The following is a 17,687-nucleotide window of genomic DNA, read 5'->3' on the forward strand; positions in this document are numbered from 1 at the left end:
ATCTGGAATTTCAGTCATGGAACATCAGCATGACATGTAATTTGGCCATAAATGTATAGAGAGGTTGTTCATATGGAGCTTTGGAAAATATTACTGCATTCGTTCCCCTTATCTGCTTCTGTGGGACAGGTACAACACTTTTCTTTATCCAATTAATAACATTTTAAAAGACCTGCAGCTTAATTGCATTTTTTCATAATGTGTAAAGATGTTCAAGGAGTGGCTTGCTTTGATGTGGCTACAGCTATCTTCTTTCTAAAAATATTCTGTTCTGCATCTGCCATTATAAGCACCTACATTCTTTTAGTTTTTCATTGCAACGGCAGTCAGTGGTCTAAGTCTTTTCATAAAGCATCTTGGATCCTACAGTGCCCATAGGCTCACTATATTAGTTCTTCTTTGGGTATCACTGTTATACCATATCAGTTGTTCATTTGAGAGACCTATCCTCCCCAAAGACTAAAGCTAAAAAGCCTTTTAAAACAGAAGAGAAATAATTTCTTATTATTAATCTTAATCTAAAGCAAATTTGTCTTTTCCTTTTGATAACACATCATTCTGAAGGATCAAGGCCCTTTGTCCTGAAGTGAGCACAAGAGAGCAGTAGAGCATCTGAGAACCAGTAGAAAAATTAGTTCTTGTTGGAGACTTTCCTTAGCTTGAGCACAAAGCACCAATGAAAGAGAGATAATCCAAGAAAGTATTGATTCATGGAAAGAAGAATAGTTTTTCTTCTGGAGTTACATGGAGGAAACTTGGCATTTTGCCGTAAGTAAGGTTGACATTGAAAAGCTAGAGAATTTTAAGCCAAGTCTGTCATTTGAATTTAAGTAAACTGGTGTGAATGAGGTAGATATCCTATTCCCCTAAATTATGCCATGTACATATGGAACATGAACATCTGTGTAATAAACTCCCAGTATACTAGAATTTTTGTTCTCTTTGAGGACCGATTGAAATATAATCACTGTAGTGTGGTTGCTGTTGAAGAACTACCTATGTGGAGTAGATTTTGTGGAGTTTGGGGACATCATCAAGCTTTCTGTGTGGGTTAGTAAAAGGGCTTTGCAGTCCAGTCCCTCGAGGCTGGCAGTGCTAATATGTTTAGTTATCTTTGCAACTAGGGGTGTGCAGCCTGAAAATATTTGGGTTTCCTGCTTCGGGTTTACTTGAAGCAGGAAAAATATTCAGGAACACCCAGAACCCGAAGCGGCAAGCCACTTCGGATTCAGGTGTTTGAATCACTTCGGAATGCTCCGTAAAGATTTGGAGCATTCCAAAGTGACTCAGGGGGCTGGGTTTTCTCCCAGCACCCCCCCATCACCCCCCTGCCGGTTTAAGCACAGGTCCCTTTAAACTATCAGCTGGGCAGGCAGCATGGGGGGATCCCACCCAGCTGCCTGACAGCTGATAGTTTAAAGGGATCTGCCACTTGCAAGCGGCAGAGCCCTTTAAACAGCCCAACCCCTACCCCCATAGCCCCAGCCCCTAACCAGCCCAAGCCCCCCACTTACCTCTGATGTTGGGGCGGGCAGTGAAAGCCCCCTCCCCTGCCCTGCAGACCTGCAGCAGAGGAGAAGGGGGAAAAGCCCTTTCCGACCCTCAAATGGCAGCCGCTGCTGCCATTTGAGGGGTGGAAAGGGCTCTTTTTGGCTTCCTCTGCTGCCCTGCAGGCCCCCAGGGTAGGGTAGAAGACTACAAAGGGCCCTCCTGCCCCTCAAATGACAGCCACAGCTGTCATTTGAGGGGCGGGAGGGCCCTTTTTGGCTTCCTCCGCTGCAGAGCGGGAAGCAAAGGAAGCCAAAAAGGGCCCTCCTGCACTTCAAATGACAGCCGCGGCTGCAAGGCAGCAGAGGAGGCCTCCACCGCCGGCCCCCAACATCAGAGGTACGGTAAGTGGGGGGCTGGGGCTGGGGTGGGGGGACTAGAGATATGAGGGTGGCCATTGGGCTGTTTAAAGGGCTCGGCTGTCAGGCAGCTGGGGGGGACTCCCTCAGCCGCTTAACAGCTGATACTTTAAAGGGAACTGCCGCTTGCAAGGGGCCCTTTAAAGTTGCCCCAAAGTTTCCGAAGCAACCCGAATGCTTCGTGGAAGCTTTGATTCGCAATTCCCGAATCGGAGCCAGCATGCTGGCCCCAATTCGGGAATCCCAAATCTTTACAAATAGGGTTCGATTTGGGTATTTTACCCGAATCAGACACCTGAAGCGCACACCCCTATTTGCAACTTGGCTAACCCTGAAAAGCCATATCCATATCAGAGTGGAGTGAATTCCTGACCTTGTAGAAACAGTACCTCAAACAGTCACAACTGTGCCGCTGCAATAATTTTAGAATTAGGCTAAGCGAACAGTTAAGTTAAGGCAACAGCAAGAGGGAGTGGGGGCTGAGCTGATGATTCATATTACCTAACCAAGGTACCTCTCCATCCTTTCCCATGATATATCAGCCCATATTGAATGGAATGCTTCCTATATAGCCAGGTAAATCGAGGAGAGCTCTGGAATAATCTGACAGAGTTTTACTGAATATGGTTATCCTGTAGAAACAGAGCATATAAACTATACAGAAGTGATATCTGTTCATTACATTTTTGAATAATGGCTTGAAGGACATTTTAGGACACTCAGAATGAGAATTTTTAAAAAGGGCAAAGTTTCCTATTCTTTCTCTCTAATAGAAAATGCTTGGAGCATTTGTCCCCACCTAGACAAAGAACATAGTTTTCTCTTATTCTTCAGTAGAGTGTTTTTTCCACGTGGCCACAGAACAATCTCCCCATTGGTGCACATGGGAAGTGCATAAGCATTTGATAAGATTGTGGATCAGAATGCATGAATCTAAGACTACCCTCACAAGTATATTTTGTAACCAACTATTTTGTAACCAACAAAGTTATCCTGCTTAAGACAAAACTAAAGTATGGAGAAAGCTTATCACAATGTGTGGCATTGTCCAGAAGAGCCCCTAGCCAGTAGCATGCATCAGAGAACCAGTGTTTATATGCTCAAATTCTCAGCCCTAAAATAGACAATACAATAGGGTTTGGATTGTAGAAATCTGCAACCAACCAGAAATTGAAACAGAACTGAAGCAAAAGTATTAACCTAATGTGTTAAACAATGCAAAAATTACACAATAATATCTTATTTACAACAAGAAAGTACGAACTATACACTGTAGTATAGACCACCGTTCCTAACTTTTTACCCAAGTATCTTTCTGAACCATTCTGTTACAGTACAGCCTTATCATCTGTGTAGAAAAGCTGCTTCATGGGCCACACTATTTCTTAATATAGTCCAGTACTTTTTGTTTCTGTTTCACAGTGAGACTGTAAAGTGGTTACGCTAATAATTGCTCCATCAATAATTCCTTTTCCCCGCTTCTTCCTTAGTGTTAGGGTTTAAATATGAGCCAGAAGTCAGCCTTGGAACCTTTGATCTTAGCTTCAAAACCTATATCTCGCATACTGTGCCTAGGATTTAAGACCAGAAGGTGACTTCTTGACTTCAGTCTCTGTAGAAACCGAGCATTGCCAAAAATGATACGTTTGCTAAGGAACAAGCACATCTAGAAGATACTTTCTTCAATTGTTTCTGCAATGTATCATTTCAGAACGTTGAATCGCAAGTGGAAGAAGTTGAAAATAAAGCAAGTCCTAAAGCGGTGAAACTAGTCCAGCAGCCTTCAGAAGACAATGAAGTGTTTGGTATGTAGTTTTAACAATTAGAAACTTTATAATATGTTATATCTTTATATTATTTACTCATGAAAAACACACTTCTTTATCTGTCCTACAGTTAAGCAGAATCTGTAGAGAATCTGTGTAGGGAATGGTTATTATTTGAATCTATATAGAATATAAAAATAGTCACGGAGAAAATTAAACTTTATTTCCTTTTCATGTGTTTTCCTGATTTCTCATTTTTTCCTTGTTAAAATTTGCCTAAGTTTAGATACTATTTTAATATAAACACATTGTAAAGCATTGAAAGTGATGTACAGAAATGTATCTTACTAAAAGTATTCAATGTATTTTATTCATTTTTAAATTTGCAGCATTCATCACATGATATTTCAGTTTTTCTTCACTGCTTTTGCAAATTAAACTCATTTAGAAATTATGTCTTATGTGAAGCTGCCCTAGAAATATGGAACTATAGGAGACATTTTTACTATATGAGAGACTCAAGGGTATTTCTGTCACCGCTGGTATCCTTTGTAAAAGAAATGCAATTTCTTTTTAAGCGGAGAAAATGTTTTGCTTCTACTGTTCATGCAGACTTTCTCTTGCTATTATGTATAAAAGTAGAATTTCGCATTCCAGCTTCAGTATGACAGGAATTCCTTTTGCAGATAGTTAGCATGTCCATAGGGATCGAAACTTGGCAGACAGATATGAGGATTTTTTAAAGAGATCATGTTGACCAAATGGCAGAGAGCAAGGTCTTTATGAACAGTAAATCTATATTTAAGTTATCTCAACTTTGCTGGCACATAGCTTAAAGGGCTCATAAAAGAAAGCTGGAATTTGTCCTTACAATAATATAACATAAAACAGGTCTCTATTAATACTATATAAAATAATTTAGGCCAAACATCATTGGTGTTACCCAGAGGGAAGGTCTCCTTGCAAGTTGTGGGGAACTAGCTGCAAGGAGAAGGCAGCGAGAGGGGGTAACTGAGGGATGTCCATCAATGTATACGAGGATTGTCCCAGCTAGAAAACTCCTTTCAATAACTAGACAGATATTTCAAACAAAAAGGAAGTTTTTATTGAAAGTAACAATGATCAGCAGCACCCAAGACCCACGCACACACACAACACACACAACATGCTTTCAGGGCTAACTAGGAAAGAGAGTAAAGGTTAGGTGATAGTTACCATCCAGACGTCTGGGAGAGAGGAGATTGAGCGGCTGGCACTTCAAGGCAAAAGGGCTTGAACGGAGGTTCGAGGGTGGATGCTGGATCCAAAGCATGCACACAGTTTTGGACTGCGTGGTGGCCTCATTTATACTATGGATCCTACCCAAGGGCAAGATTGCATCTTCTACCCACAAAACAAAGACTTGCGTGCTTGTTCCTGGGGTGGAACAAAGGATTGAGGAAGTTGTCTCTAGGGCAAGACAAAGAGCTGGCGAACTGTCTCCAAAGTGGTACAATAAGCTGGTAGACTGTTTCCAGGGTTTTCCCCAGGTGGCACTGAAGTTATCATTTATGATTGACAACCCGTGAAGTGAATGGGTGAGGCTGTCAGTTCTCAGAATCACTTAAGTATAGGAAAGTGATTAAGGTGAGATTGATAGGGTGGATTGCATTGATTAATTTAGGAACTCTGGGAAGGCCCTATTGTATCAGGATCCTTAGCGTGCCTCTGGGGCATGGGAGGGGGTGAGCTGGCCTCACCTGTCATCCTTATGTTTGCACGTTCCATCTCCCAGGTGGGATCTGGCTTCCAAGTGTCTGCCTGCTTGGGCAGCAGCTTCCATGTTTTCTGCTGGCTTGGGCAGCACCGTCCATGTTCTGCCTGCTTGGGCAGTTGTTTAGTGCTTGAAGCACATTCAGAGAAGGGGATTATGGCATATAACCATAATCGTAAGCCCTCTAATATTATGGGGGCAGCTCTGACAGCTAACAGTGTGTCCAAAATATCTCTTTGCCAAGGTTCATTTAACTATCAGATCATGAAAACGATGTATATTTCTCTGTGTAGGGCAACATTGGCCCACAGTAATAATGACCTGTTGAGAGTTCTAAGCTCTTCTTAGTTCTTATAATGAGTGGAATGATGATGTAACATTGATTCTAAATGCCCTTTTATAATATGTGCATTTATACTGATGAGAGTCTGCTAAATGCTTTCTACTTACAGACTGGACTATGATAAGGTAGATTACCTGATGGCAATTGAACAAGCTACCTCCTTGTTAACGGAAGTGCTACAGCAATGCATGCCTAATTCCCATGTGCTTCTGAAGGCAACCTAGCACATCAATTATCAATAAAGCTCTTAGCGGTATGAAAAGCTGCCCTGTTTGAATACTGCTTTCCATGTCGCCCTAAGGCAGCTGCATTTTCCTTGACTAAAGTTGCTGCCAGCATAGCACGTTAAACTGCTAAGTGGGAAAGGCTTGAAATTGCAAGCATTCATTTCTGAAGCATACTGGTACAACATGCTGTTCAGCACAGAAAAGCAATTTAGTTTAGGGAAGAACTAGAGAATATATCATGTTTCTATATATAAGGTTATGATTTGATGCTTTAAAATCTCTTGCTAGCAACTAGAAACAAAATGCATTTGTTTCAATTGTACTTCTCTTCAACCATGGCAAATAGATTCCAGAGGAAGCTAAATAAATTAATAAACTGCTCAATAAACTGCTGTGAGTCAAAATCCAGACATTATATTGGCCTACCAAGCAAATTTTCTGTTAGGGTGCTTGCCAGGAGCTCCTTATGCTTAATAGATAACCTAGAGGAAAAACAATGAAAGGATAGAAATAAAATTATCTGACAGATAAAATTATACGTCCCAAATACAGTTTTCTTTAAGTAGAAGCTTGCCTGATCATCTGGAGCATATTAGAAAATCACTTTTCAGCAACCATTCTTGGAAGAGAGTAAGTCCTTTTTTTTCTTTCGTAATTAAGAGTGTGCCCCAATACCTTGCATGATAGGTAGCTAGGTTGGTAAAAATGCAGGTAAGATAGAATTGCCTTAATCGTTTTTTGATCTGTGGACATCAGCCCATGATAATGTTTGTGTCGACTGTTAAAGGCACAAGGCCAAGCCATGCTCTTTTTCCCCGATCAATTAACAAATTTGTTGACCTCTGTAGATTTAATAGCCAGGGTGCACAAATATTTTAGAAAAAAAAGTTCCAAATGAGTTGAACTTTAAATATACAGAAGAAATGGAGAAATAGACTTGTCTCCACTGGTATTTCTAATTTCCCCAGCAAGTTATTCAGCACCTTTAGTGTACATGGCACGTTATGGAGTTTGACTGGCAAAAAATGACAGGTCCCTGCCTCCAAGGAACTTACAAGGGCAAGTGTTTCGGTCTTACAGAATGGCTAACTCACTAAGAGAGTTAGCCAAGCAGATGTTCCCCACCTTTCCCTTTCCCCAGTAGGCTTTTGTGCACGCCAATAATCTTCTGCTGAGGGCCAGGAGATACTGTTAGGATCTGGTTAGACAATATGTTAAACATGAATTAGGTTGGGACAAACCCCAATCCAAGTCACTCCTAACATGTGACCCAACCCTCACCTTTAAAATGAGCCGCAGGGCGGATTGCACACATGGAGGTAGGAGGAGCCTGATCATTCCCTCTCTTCCACCCTACGTGTTTTTCCTAGAAGAAATAGCTGGGCGGGGGGAAGGGTTGTTTGTCTTACTGCCAGTTCCACATGTCTGCCAAGGAGGCATGAGACCCTAGAGAGCCACTGCAAGTCTGAATCGAAAGTACTGACCTTAATAGACCAGTTGTCCAAATGGGTATAAAGCACTTCGCGTGTACCAGTCCCCCTCTTCTGCCAGCTGTGGAGTAAGCTCTCCACCACCAGAAAAGGTCATCTTGCCAATTCTTCCTTCTGCAGTGTATTTAATTCAACTGTGTCCCCCACACTCATCAGAGGATTTTTGAAGCACACAGGAGGCTGCTTATAAAAGGGCAAGTCCGGAATGACTGTTCTGTCAAACTCAAGGTCTCTAAGCAGGAGTATTATCTATTATGAGTAGCTGTATCGCTTACATGGGTTTGCAGATGTAATGAAAAAGACCATTTCTAGCTTTCACTGAAGCCTTACTCGTTAGCTGAGTGATGCCGGAGCTGCTTCATGACCATCAACTGAAATGCTTTATGCATAGTAAAAACCATTATATTAGGTCTACCCAATCTCCCACTGTTTTTTACTTAATAATTTACATGGTGTGGGGAAAGCTAATAGCTTGATTTATAGCGTCAGAAGCAGGATCCCAAAGAAAAAGAACTGAAGGAAGGAAGGAGATTGTCTAAGAGATAGGCATCTATGGTATATGCATCATAGAGAACTGAATTTCAGAAGGTCAACCCGGTGATATCTAATGCCCTGCATAATTAAGCATATGTATTGTCACATAAATATTAAGAAGAGATCCAGGAAAAGAAGACACAGTCATAATGCACAGCATATGTTCAATTTTGAAGAATTTTGGAAACAGAAAATTGTGACACAGTTCTGGGAAATGTGGCAGATTCCATCTTTTCTACAACTAAAATACATTGCAAGACCACAGCATAACTTTTAATCACTATCAAAAGACAATCTCTATGGATAGAGCTCAGGTCAGACTTTTACTTGTATAGCCTCCCTTCTTGAACTATATAGAAAAAAGCAAATTGTATACTACCAAGCAGGTAAGATTGGGGAAAGGAAGCAAAATATATAGCAGAAGAGCTAAAAATATTGGAAAACTTAATAGCGTCTGATAGCTTGTAAGTAATCCATATTAGTTTCCATTGCTTATCAATAGTTAGATGTTTGAAGAAACAGTTAATTGTTGCAATGGCATCAACCTTTTTTTGAAAAAAAGTAAAACCATCATCATTGACTATGATATGCTTACATACGGCCAGCAAGGAAACTAGTTGTGCAAATATAAAACCAGAAAGTATATAGTTTTGAAGTGCCTCATTTATACCATCTATTATAGTTTATATTCACTCTACCAATCTCTAGGAATGATAAACAAGATAAGAAAAGTGAGGCCAAATGAAAGCAAATGCTCCATAGTAACTTACCTGTTTAATTTCTTTCATTTGGTAGACATTATGGAATTGCCAAGCAGGAGTCAGAGCCAAGGTTATTGCAGTTCAGTGGTCAAAAGGCCGCATGTCCCATCAATTGCAAGCACAATAGTTCCCTGAGAACAAGCTACAGAATTAATGCCAAATGGAGACAAAGTGGCACAGTGCTCACTCTGGCAAGAAAATTCTGAGCCCATTGCTGTGTGGCATCATGTTTTTAGCCAAGGTGAGGATTTTAGTGGAAATGTCATTTACATTGTTCAGATATAAAGTTATTGTTGGGCACAAATCAAGTTTAAATACTCTTAATACTGTGCTTCTCTATTTTGGATAAATCCCATAGAATTAATTGAGTCTTATGTCTGTCTTTTTAGTACATTTTATCCCTCCCTTCTTTTAAGAAATGCAGAGTACTATACATTGTTCGACCATCCTCATTTTCCTCTCACTACAGTGATTGGATATGCTGAGAGTGTATGATTGATCCGAGTTCACCTAACAAAGTGAGAATTTGAACTCTGATCTCCCAGACTATAACCACTGCACCACACTGACTTCCATGTAAACTTGCAGCAAATTCTATTTGTATTAGTTGGAAAGGGTTATGTATTTTAGGGTGTTATTGAAAGTTCTCAACTCGCTTGAGTTGAGAAAGTAAATTGGCTTGATGTCTTTAATTTTGGCTAGGTGTAATTATCAATATATCAACATAGCCAAATATGTGGATACTGTTGAAAACGAAGCAGGAAAAGAGGATAGACTATGGGGACTTTTAGGAAAGGAATAAAGGAAATAGTAGGGGAGAGGAAAATGAAATACCCCCTTCAATTCCTTGCACATCTCCTGCTTGTTATTATTAATAGGCACAGTTGTTCACTTCAATTTGTTATACAGTTTTTTCCTCAGTTCTAGCTCATGTTCTTGCATTAGTTCTATATCACTCTACACAGTCTTCATGTTACAATTTTTGAAATATTTTAAGTGTCCTTTGTTGATTAGCAAGTGCATGCTGTATAGTATGAAAAGAAACAACTTGGGCAACATTGATCTTCTGTGCTGTATTGGGTGAATGGGATTATGTGTGCTAGGTTTAGGGTTGCCGCTCCCAACCTCCGATCCCAGCCTCCACCCCCTGCCACCACTCACTTAGCTGGTGGGGGGGAAAGGCAGGAACAGGCCTCCTGGGACATGCTCCCAGTGTGGTGCGACGACATCACTCCCAGGAATTATATCATCATGCAGGCCATGGGAAAGCTCTTGCGCGTCGTGCCAGGCTGATTTGGGCCCCAAACAGGCCGATTCTTTACGAATCAACCAGGTGTGAAGCACGGGAGCATTCCCATGGCCTACACGATGATGTTGCTCCCGGGAATGGCATCATTGCATCGCGTCTGAAGTGCGCGCACAAGGATATTCAAAAGGTGATTGCCGGGTGTCCCCCCCCCCTTTGCCAGGAGGGTAAGGAGACCTGGCAACCCTAACTAGATTGCTCTTATATCATTAAATATAAATATAATTAGAATAAGGAAAAGAGAGAGAGATTTTTATCTTGTGCCTCTTTATTCATAGTTAGTTTCTTCTTGTTATCAGCAGCTAATTTGAGGTCCTTTGTATCGGAAGCCTCAAAATACAGAAATCGGATACTAAAACCCTGAACAGCTTGACAGCACTCCTTCTATATAATGGGTTTGATGCAGTTACTGGGAAGGTGTCATGCAGAATAAGATGAAAAAATTACAGGGGTTTCGGTTTCGTTTTCTCAGCCATGCCGGACGCTCCTCTCGGCTGGTCCGGGAGGAAACGACCGGGCACCCTGACCGGGCGGCTGATCTGCAAGGATTAGCCCCCAGGACTCCCAGGGAGGGAGCCAGGGTCCGGGACGCGGCGGGAAGAACTCCCCGAAATCAATGCGGGGAGGGAATTGCCCGTTTGTCCCTATGGAGGCCGGCAGATGTGCGCGGCGCCTCGAGTGCCGCCGGGCAACGAGAAACGGCAAGTAAAAGAAACAGGCGGAAGCCTGTAAACAAGCGAATCCCTTCTGTTCTACAAGCGTTTGTGAAGGAGAGGTTGATCTGAAGAAGACTCGCTCTTCCCCTTCGTGGAGTTCCAGAATTTTGTTGGCGCCCCCCCCCCCCCAAAATGGCAGCAAAGAAGCAAAGTCCCGCTCTCGGTAAGTCAATCTCGGCCACCTTGCAGAAAGGGGAGTCGCTCGAAGAATTGGTGCGCAGGGCGGTGGTGGAAGCTATAAAACCCTTTGTTGACAAGCTGAACGAAACTGATCAAAGGGTGGGCTTAATTGAAAGCGAGGTGAAAACCATTAAGGCAGCAGCGGGGGGGGCAGAAAAGTCTGCTCTGGAAAGTGCGTCACTTGTGAAGGCTACAAAAAAGGAGTTGAAGTTGGTGGAGAACCAACTGATCGGGCTACAAGTGGAACGAACGCAGACAATTTTGCGTCTCCAAAACGTGAAAGAGGAGGAAAATGAGGATCTGTGGGATTTGGTCTCGGAACTACTGGCGACACCCGCGAGGACGACTAAAGAAGAGGTTAAAAGCGCCATTTTGGAGGTCCGTCGGGCTTCTTCAAAATATGCAACAAAGCGACAGTTGCCTCGTGAGATCATTATTGACTTTTCAACTAAAAAGATTCGGGACACCATCCTATATAACTCATACAATGCGGATTTGGACTTTATGGGTTTGAAAGTCAAGATTTTGAAGGACGTTCCATTTCTAGTCCGGAAACGGCGTTTTAAATATAAAAAGTTTGCAGCTCTTCTGAGGGACCATGGAATAAAGTACAAATGGTTATTCCCGGAAGGAATATGGTTCAGATATAAAGATCAGGCCTATAAGATATTATCAGAAGATCAACTAAAGGATTTTGAGAATAAAAACCCAGAATTCTGCTGCACCAAGAACGAAGAAAAGGAGGAGCCGGAGGGGGGGGGGGAAGAGGAGAGCATTGCAACAGCAGTTGCACAGAGAGAATTGCGTCCGGGACCCAGAAGGGGGAGGAAAGTTTAATCAGAATTTGAAATGTTTATTCTCTGTATGATTAACCACTCCATCATTATTCTATGGAGCTATTTTTGTATTATGACAGTATGAAGGGAAACATTGAAGTGTAGTGTTTAGTGTTTGTAGTTCATTCCCCCCCCTTTTTCTTTTTCCACTCCCCTTTGTCCCTTCCCTCTTCCCTTTCCTTGTGATAGTCTGGTGTAGTGTTTTGTAGTTATGAAAAATAAAAAATTTATAAAAAAAAAAAGAAAAAATTACAGGAAAGGGAAGAAGCAAAAAGCATTTAACTGCTGTTAAATTTTGGACACCATCTAAACAACTACGTTGATGGTAAAGCTTCCCTAACACAATGCTGCCAACATCAGAAAAACTGCATTCTGTAATTATTGTAACTGACATTTTGCAGTTGATTTCCACCCTCCCAAAAATTTGGCCCGATTACACCCCAAATTAGATTGTTTCTCTGTGGCAAATTTCAGACAGAAGAGAAAAATCCCTGGATTTTGCAAGGAAATAGAATTTCCAGGCATTGTAATGGTAGAATGCTGCTCAAGTTATACTGATGCTCCCAGGCCTGTATGATATGTTGCTTTTCCAGACATATCAAAGCACCTTATGGACTTTAATCCCCATGATAGGTTTTATTTGTAAAAAGGAATCATACAAAGTCACAATTTAGTGTATTAACCTACAGCACCTAATATAAGAGAACCTGAGCTCGTGTTCTATATAATAAAGGAGTGTCTCTTTAAGAGCTAACAAGGCTTAGCATAGAAATTCATATTGGAGTGGTGGCGTCTTAATTTCACATAAGCAAAGGGGAAAAAAAGAAAAGAATGAATATTTTCAGCCTCCTTACACTGGCACTTATGTAGGAACGTCCTGGTGGTGACAAGACAGCAGCCCCTCGCAAGCCTTGCATATATCACAGCGGATCCTTGATAATACTCTCCTTTATTTCAGCAACATTCAGAGGAGGCTTATGCTTCAGTGCCTTCCCTATGTTCGCTTGGCCCTTTAACAGCTCCAGTGAAATGCCTGATTTATTGGTTTTTTAAATGCACAGTTCACCAAAGGCTATGTAAGACTCTTTTGTAAGGGTGCTTAAATACTGGTCCTCTCTCAAACTGGTTCAGTTTCTGGTACTAACATGCTAAGCAGTACCCTCCCCCCGCCCTCCACGTGGTTCTCTTCTGGTTTGTACAACATTTTTACCGGAGGAATCGCCTGTGCACAAACAACTCACTTCAGGCACAGTTTATTTTTAGCACTGCTGGTCAGGAAGAGCCAATTTTCTTTTACCTATGAGAACAGCTTTAGAAATGTAAAGCTATTTGGCATAATTAATCTCCAGTCAGTATCACATTGTTGTAGTTGTAATGAATATAGCAATTCTGAAATGGTTTGCCTTGGAAGTAAAAAAGGAAAATCAGACACAAAAATCATAATATAAACTGCATGTACGTGGTAATTTTCCTCAGCCATGGCTTTCAAATTGGTGCCCTTTTTTGAGTGGGGGGCATCCATAATACATCCTCATGCAATCATCCTATTTCCAGGTCCCCCCACCCCCCGTTTCTCTCCTATCTTTCTTAACCTGTTTTTCTCCAATATTTTCAGGAGGGATGCAGTCCAAGCCCATTAACACACCATCTGGATGGGCAAGTTTGAAGGTCTTGCCCACATCAACTCCATTTCCTGCTGGCAGCCTCTTGCAGCCACCCCAGAAGGCTTTCTGAAGGCTTTTTAAAAAAATGGTAATTACTATCTATAGTGTTATAGTAATTACCCATTTTTTAAAAAAGACTTCCAAAGCCCTTTAGTGGCTCAGTGGAGAAATAATGCAAGGAAAATGAAAGCTGATTGTGGAAAGTCAGCTATGGATGGTCAGTTGCCAGTGCAAATCCCTCTGCATTCCCAGAAATAATGGATATGAAATTGAGAATCCCTGCTATGTGGATTCTCACCCATTGGGACTTAATTTCCTTTCTGTATTTATTTACATAAATAGATGTTTGTGTGACTGGGCCATGGTCACCCAGCAAGCATCCATGGCAGAATGCAGGATTCAAACCTGGGTCTCCTATATCTTACTCTGACACGTAAACAACTCAGCTTCCCAATTGCTTGCCAGTGGCACGCAATCTCCCAGGGGTTTGCCCTGTTGCCCAGCAGGAGTTGGCAGGTTCCCTGGAGATTGCTTGCCACTGGCAGGCAACCCAGGAAAGCACAGATGGGGCACATTCCCGGTGGGATGCCATGATGTTACATCCATGCTGTCGTGCTTTGCTGGGGCCAGTTTTGGTCCCAAACAGGCCAGAATTAGCCCTGCATGAAGTGCAGGAGCACACCCATGGCTGGCATGATGACATCACGTAAGCACTGGGGGTGAAAATGAACACACACGTGGCATGAGCTAAGTGCCAGGTACCCCTCCTCCTGCCAGGAGGTTATAGAGACCTAGAAACCGTATATTGGCTCCTGTTCAATTCTAGACCTGTTTAGTTTACAGTTACACTTAGATTTACTTCCAAGTAGCTACAATTAAACTTGGGCTCCAGAAATAAATTGAAAAATGATAGGGATACAGGATCATTTTCATTTACCTTTTTCTGACCATTTAACAATATTTGCCGTTGTTATCAGGTATCTTTGTACAAAAAATACTTAATAATATAAAAGAAAGAAAACACAAAAACCTCTGCAATCACTGTGGATTGCTGAAACTAATCTGCGGTTCTCCTCCTCCTAGGGCTGCATCCACACATCACTGGATATTGTGCTATCAGAGCAGTCACTTGCAACGGTATTTTCCTGTGTGGAGAAGACAATCCAGTTGCAAATAATTGCAATGATGCAAGGATATCACAGTAACCACCAGCAGTGGGTAGATGTAGCCTAGGTTTCTTAGCACCACCCACCATTTTAAACTTAACTGCCATTTCAAAAAGTTGTTTGAACTGACTGCCAATTTGTTTCAATGAAAAGAATCATTGAAGTTACATGAAAGTTGTACTCCAAAACATTGTGTCTGATATAAGAAGGGATGTGCGAGTAAGAAGCCTAAAGAGGGTAGTTCAGCCATTTGCCATCATGTCCTCATATAGTAACTTCACATTTTGGATAAGGTTTTTTGTTTTTTTTTACATAAAATGATGCACATGGTGAAACATGGAAAAAGAGTCACAAAGAACACAACTTTTGAACAATTCTCTCTGAGGTAGCAGGCTTTCTTTTTTGTTTATGGTGGGTTCCCTACACCAATAAGTTACCATTATAATACTGGATTAACAGAGTCATCACAGCAGGATTTTACTCCTGCCAAAACAAATGCCTGAATTGTGCCCCAGGGATGGTTTATATGTTACAGCTCCCACAAGGAAACTGCTTTAGAGAGCTATAAAGCAGTTACTACTACATCAAGCTTTTGTGGTATGTAATGAACATTGTCCTTTCTCTGAGATATGGTACTAATTACAAATGGTACATATAATCACATACCACATGGTAACACTGTCCTTTAAAGAGTGGTTGCAATATAGATCAGTCTTTAGACCCTGACTGCTGGGCACCAGTGATTTTTGTGCAATATCAGTAGCTTGTCACAGAAACCATATTTTTCCTTTGTTTATACATTCTACTTCCCGTTTAACAAATTAAATTTCCTTCATTCTCACATTTTCTTTCCACAAGCAAAAGGACATTTTCACTCACTCAAGAGAGAGAGAGGAGCTGATTCTGCAGTTCAGTGGATTCTCCCTTAGTTTTTCCTGTGCCATTCCCATAGGCGATGGTGATATAGAAATGTATAAAGTTGGTTTGAAGCTATTATTTCATTTATTAATAATGTTTTGAGATCATCATTTCTGATACATTTTCATACGACTCCTTAAGGAATTCATTATTATAAGCTACTATAATAGCTTTAAATGTCTTTCAAAAAGGATTGTTAAACAGGTTCATAGAGAATGGGTCTGCCAATTGTTCTTAGCTATAACATCCCAGTGGAACCTCCTTTTGCAAAGCTTTTATAACTCTGAATACCAAACACTGGGAACAACTAGGCCTTGATGTTCCCAGAATAGGGTTGCCAGACATGGCATAGCTTGGCAATCTACAGGAGTTGGGGGTGTAGACATGGGCCATCAGTGATGGCATGAGGTCACTTACAGGGAAAATCCTGAAGTGACACAGGTTGGACACTAGTCAGCTTCCCTCAAGTTTTGATGGGAAATGTAGGCATCCTGGTCTTGCAGCTTGACTGCTGTCCAATGGACTTTTCAACTGTCACTTGTCCAACATTCCGCCAAGCTGCCTACATTTCCCATCAAAACATGAGGGAAGCTGGCAAGTGTCCAACCTGTGTCAGGCGTCACTTGTGGTCCCGCTCTGAATCATTCCAGGAATCACAGGAAACTCATAAGACCATAGACCATAGAGTTTCTAGTGATTACTATAAAGGACTGATATCACTTCTGAGATTTCCCCAGAAGTGACATCAACCTGATAGTATCCTGTGCAAATGGGTAAGGAAGACATTTCTTCCTAACATTGATATTTAGTAGACTTATGGCAAAGATATTCCAGAGGGCATTTGAGGCAGGGTAGATTTTTGTCTTACCTTTACTGCTTTTCATCATTAATTTTTTTTTATTACTGCCATTTTGAGTTGTAAACCCTGAAAAAGCAGAGTAGAAAAATTAAGTAATTGTCTAAGCTGTTTTCACGTAAGTATTCCTAAAATGACCGTTTTGTAGGTATTTGTCTTATTTTCACAACCTCCATGGAGTAAGATATTCCAGGCAGCTTATTTTATTGCCAAAGTTGTACAGGTAGAACGATATTTCAGCTTAAAATCTTTTTTGCTTAATCCAGTACTGGACGACCTGCTGTCCTATTTGTTATCATGAAAATGTTGGGAAAGTGTTGCTTGCTACAATATTTCAAATTGCTTTAAGTTACAGAATTGATTTTCTACCAAAGGGCAAGGATATTATGATCATTCTTAAAGACTGATTGTTTTTCACCATGACTCATAAAAATTAATCCAGAGGAATGTGGTTTGTTGTCCTGGAAACATCTCAAAAAGATTTACTCAGACCTCATAATTTTAAATTGTCTAATTTGTGAATGTTTTGTGTTCATTTTCTTTGTTATTGAGGTGGTCTTTGCTTTCAGTGATTAATATATAAATATATTTCATCTCTTAAATTGATTGTTCCTTGCTCAATTTATTAACATAACATTGTACACCTACTGGACTGGAATCCATGCAGGACTTTTATTATTTGGGCCATTATTTTAAAGAGGTAAAGCACCAACCGCTACATATACTGTTCATTTAATTTACTCTATACTTGGCCTTCCAAATTAATTTTCCAGTTTTAATATCATGGTCTGGAGCTTACTCATTCCCATGCCAGCCTTCTACTAGCTTCCAGCTGGTCAAACACTGATACGACCGGGCCTGAATGATCTACTGTTTCAAGACCAGTGTTAGATGAATATATAGTGTCATGGCTCCCATATCTCTGTGATAATGACAAGGGACCCCAAGGTGTCCCAGAAGGCCTTTTTAATTTTGACACTAGTGGAGGAGTGATGCTATTAGATAAAAATCCATCAAATAAAGTAATATAGCGCTCTCATAATTAAACCTGAAATTTCAGCATATCAAGGCAACATACTGTCATATTTTCTGTACTGTTTGCATGAAAAATACTTCATTGCAAACATGAAATTGGATGCAGTACAGCACATTAATCAAACTTTCATTTATTTTTGCGGAAAGAATCAAGGCAGGCTTTTAATCCTTTCCAACAGATGGGTGCACAATCCTCTTAATTCATTTTGGCTGTGCAGTGATTGTGCCG

At 41.0% G+C, this 17,687-nt stretch overlaps 1 protein-coding gene across 2 annotated transcripts in view; it reads left to right on the forward strand.

Annotated features, from left to right (window-relative positions):
- MBP (myelin basic protein) overlaps nucleotides 1-17,687 on the forward strand; it is a 144,709-nt gene that overhangs the window by 53,430 nt on the left and 73,592 nt on the right. For both annotated transcript variants that reach the window (XM_054984692.1, XM_054984691.1), the window contains exon 3: nucleotides 3,619-3,712. In XM_054984692.1, coding sequence (XP_054840667.1) covers nucleotides 3,619-3,712 — 94 coding nt within the window. The remainder of the gene's footprint in view (nucleotides 1-3,618; nucleotides 3,713-17,687) is intronic.

The sequence above is a fragment of the Eublepharis macularius genome, chromosome 7 (assembly GCF_028583425.1).
Source record: "Eublepharis macularius isolate TG4126 chromosome 7, MPM_Emac_v1.0, whole genome shotgun sequence".
Taxonomy (NCBI): domain Eukaryota; kingdom Metazoa; phylum Chordata; class Lepidosauria; order Squamata; family Eublepharidae; genus Eublepharis; species Eublepharis macularius.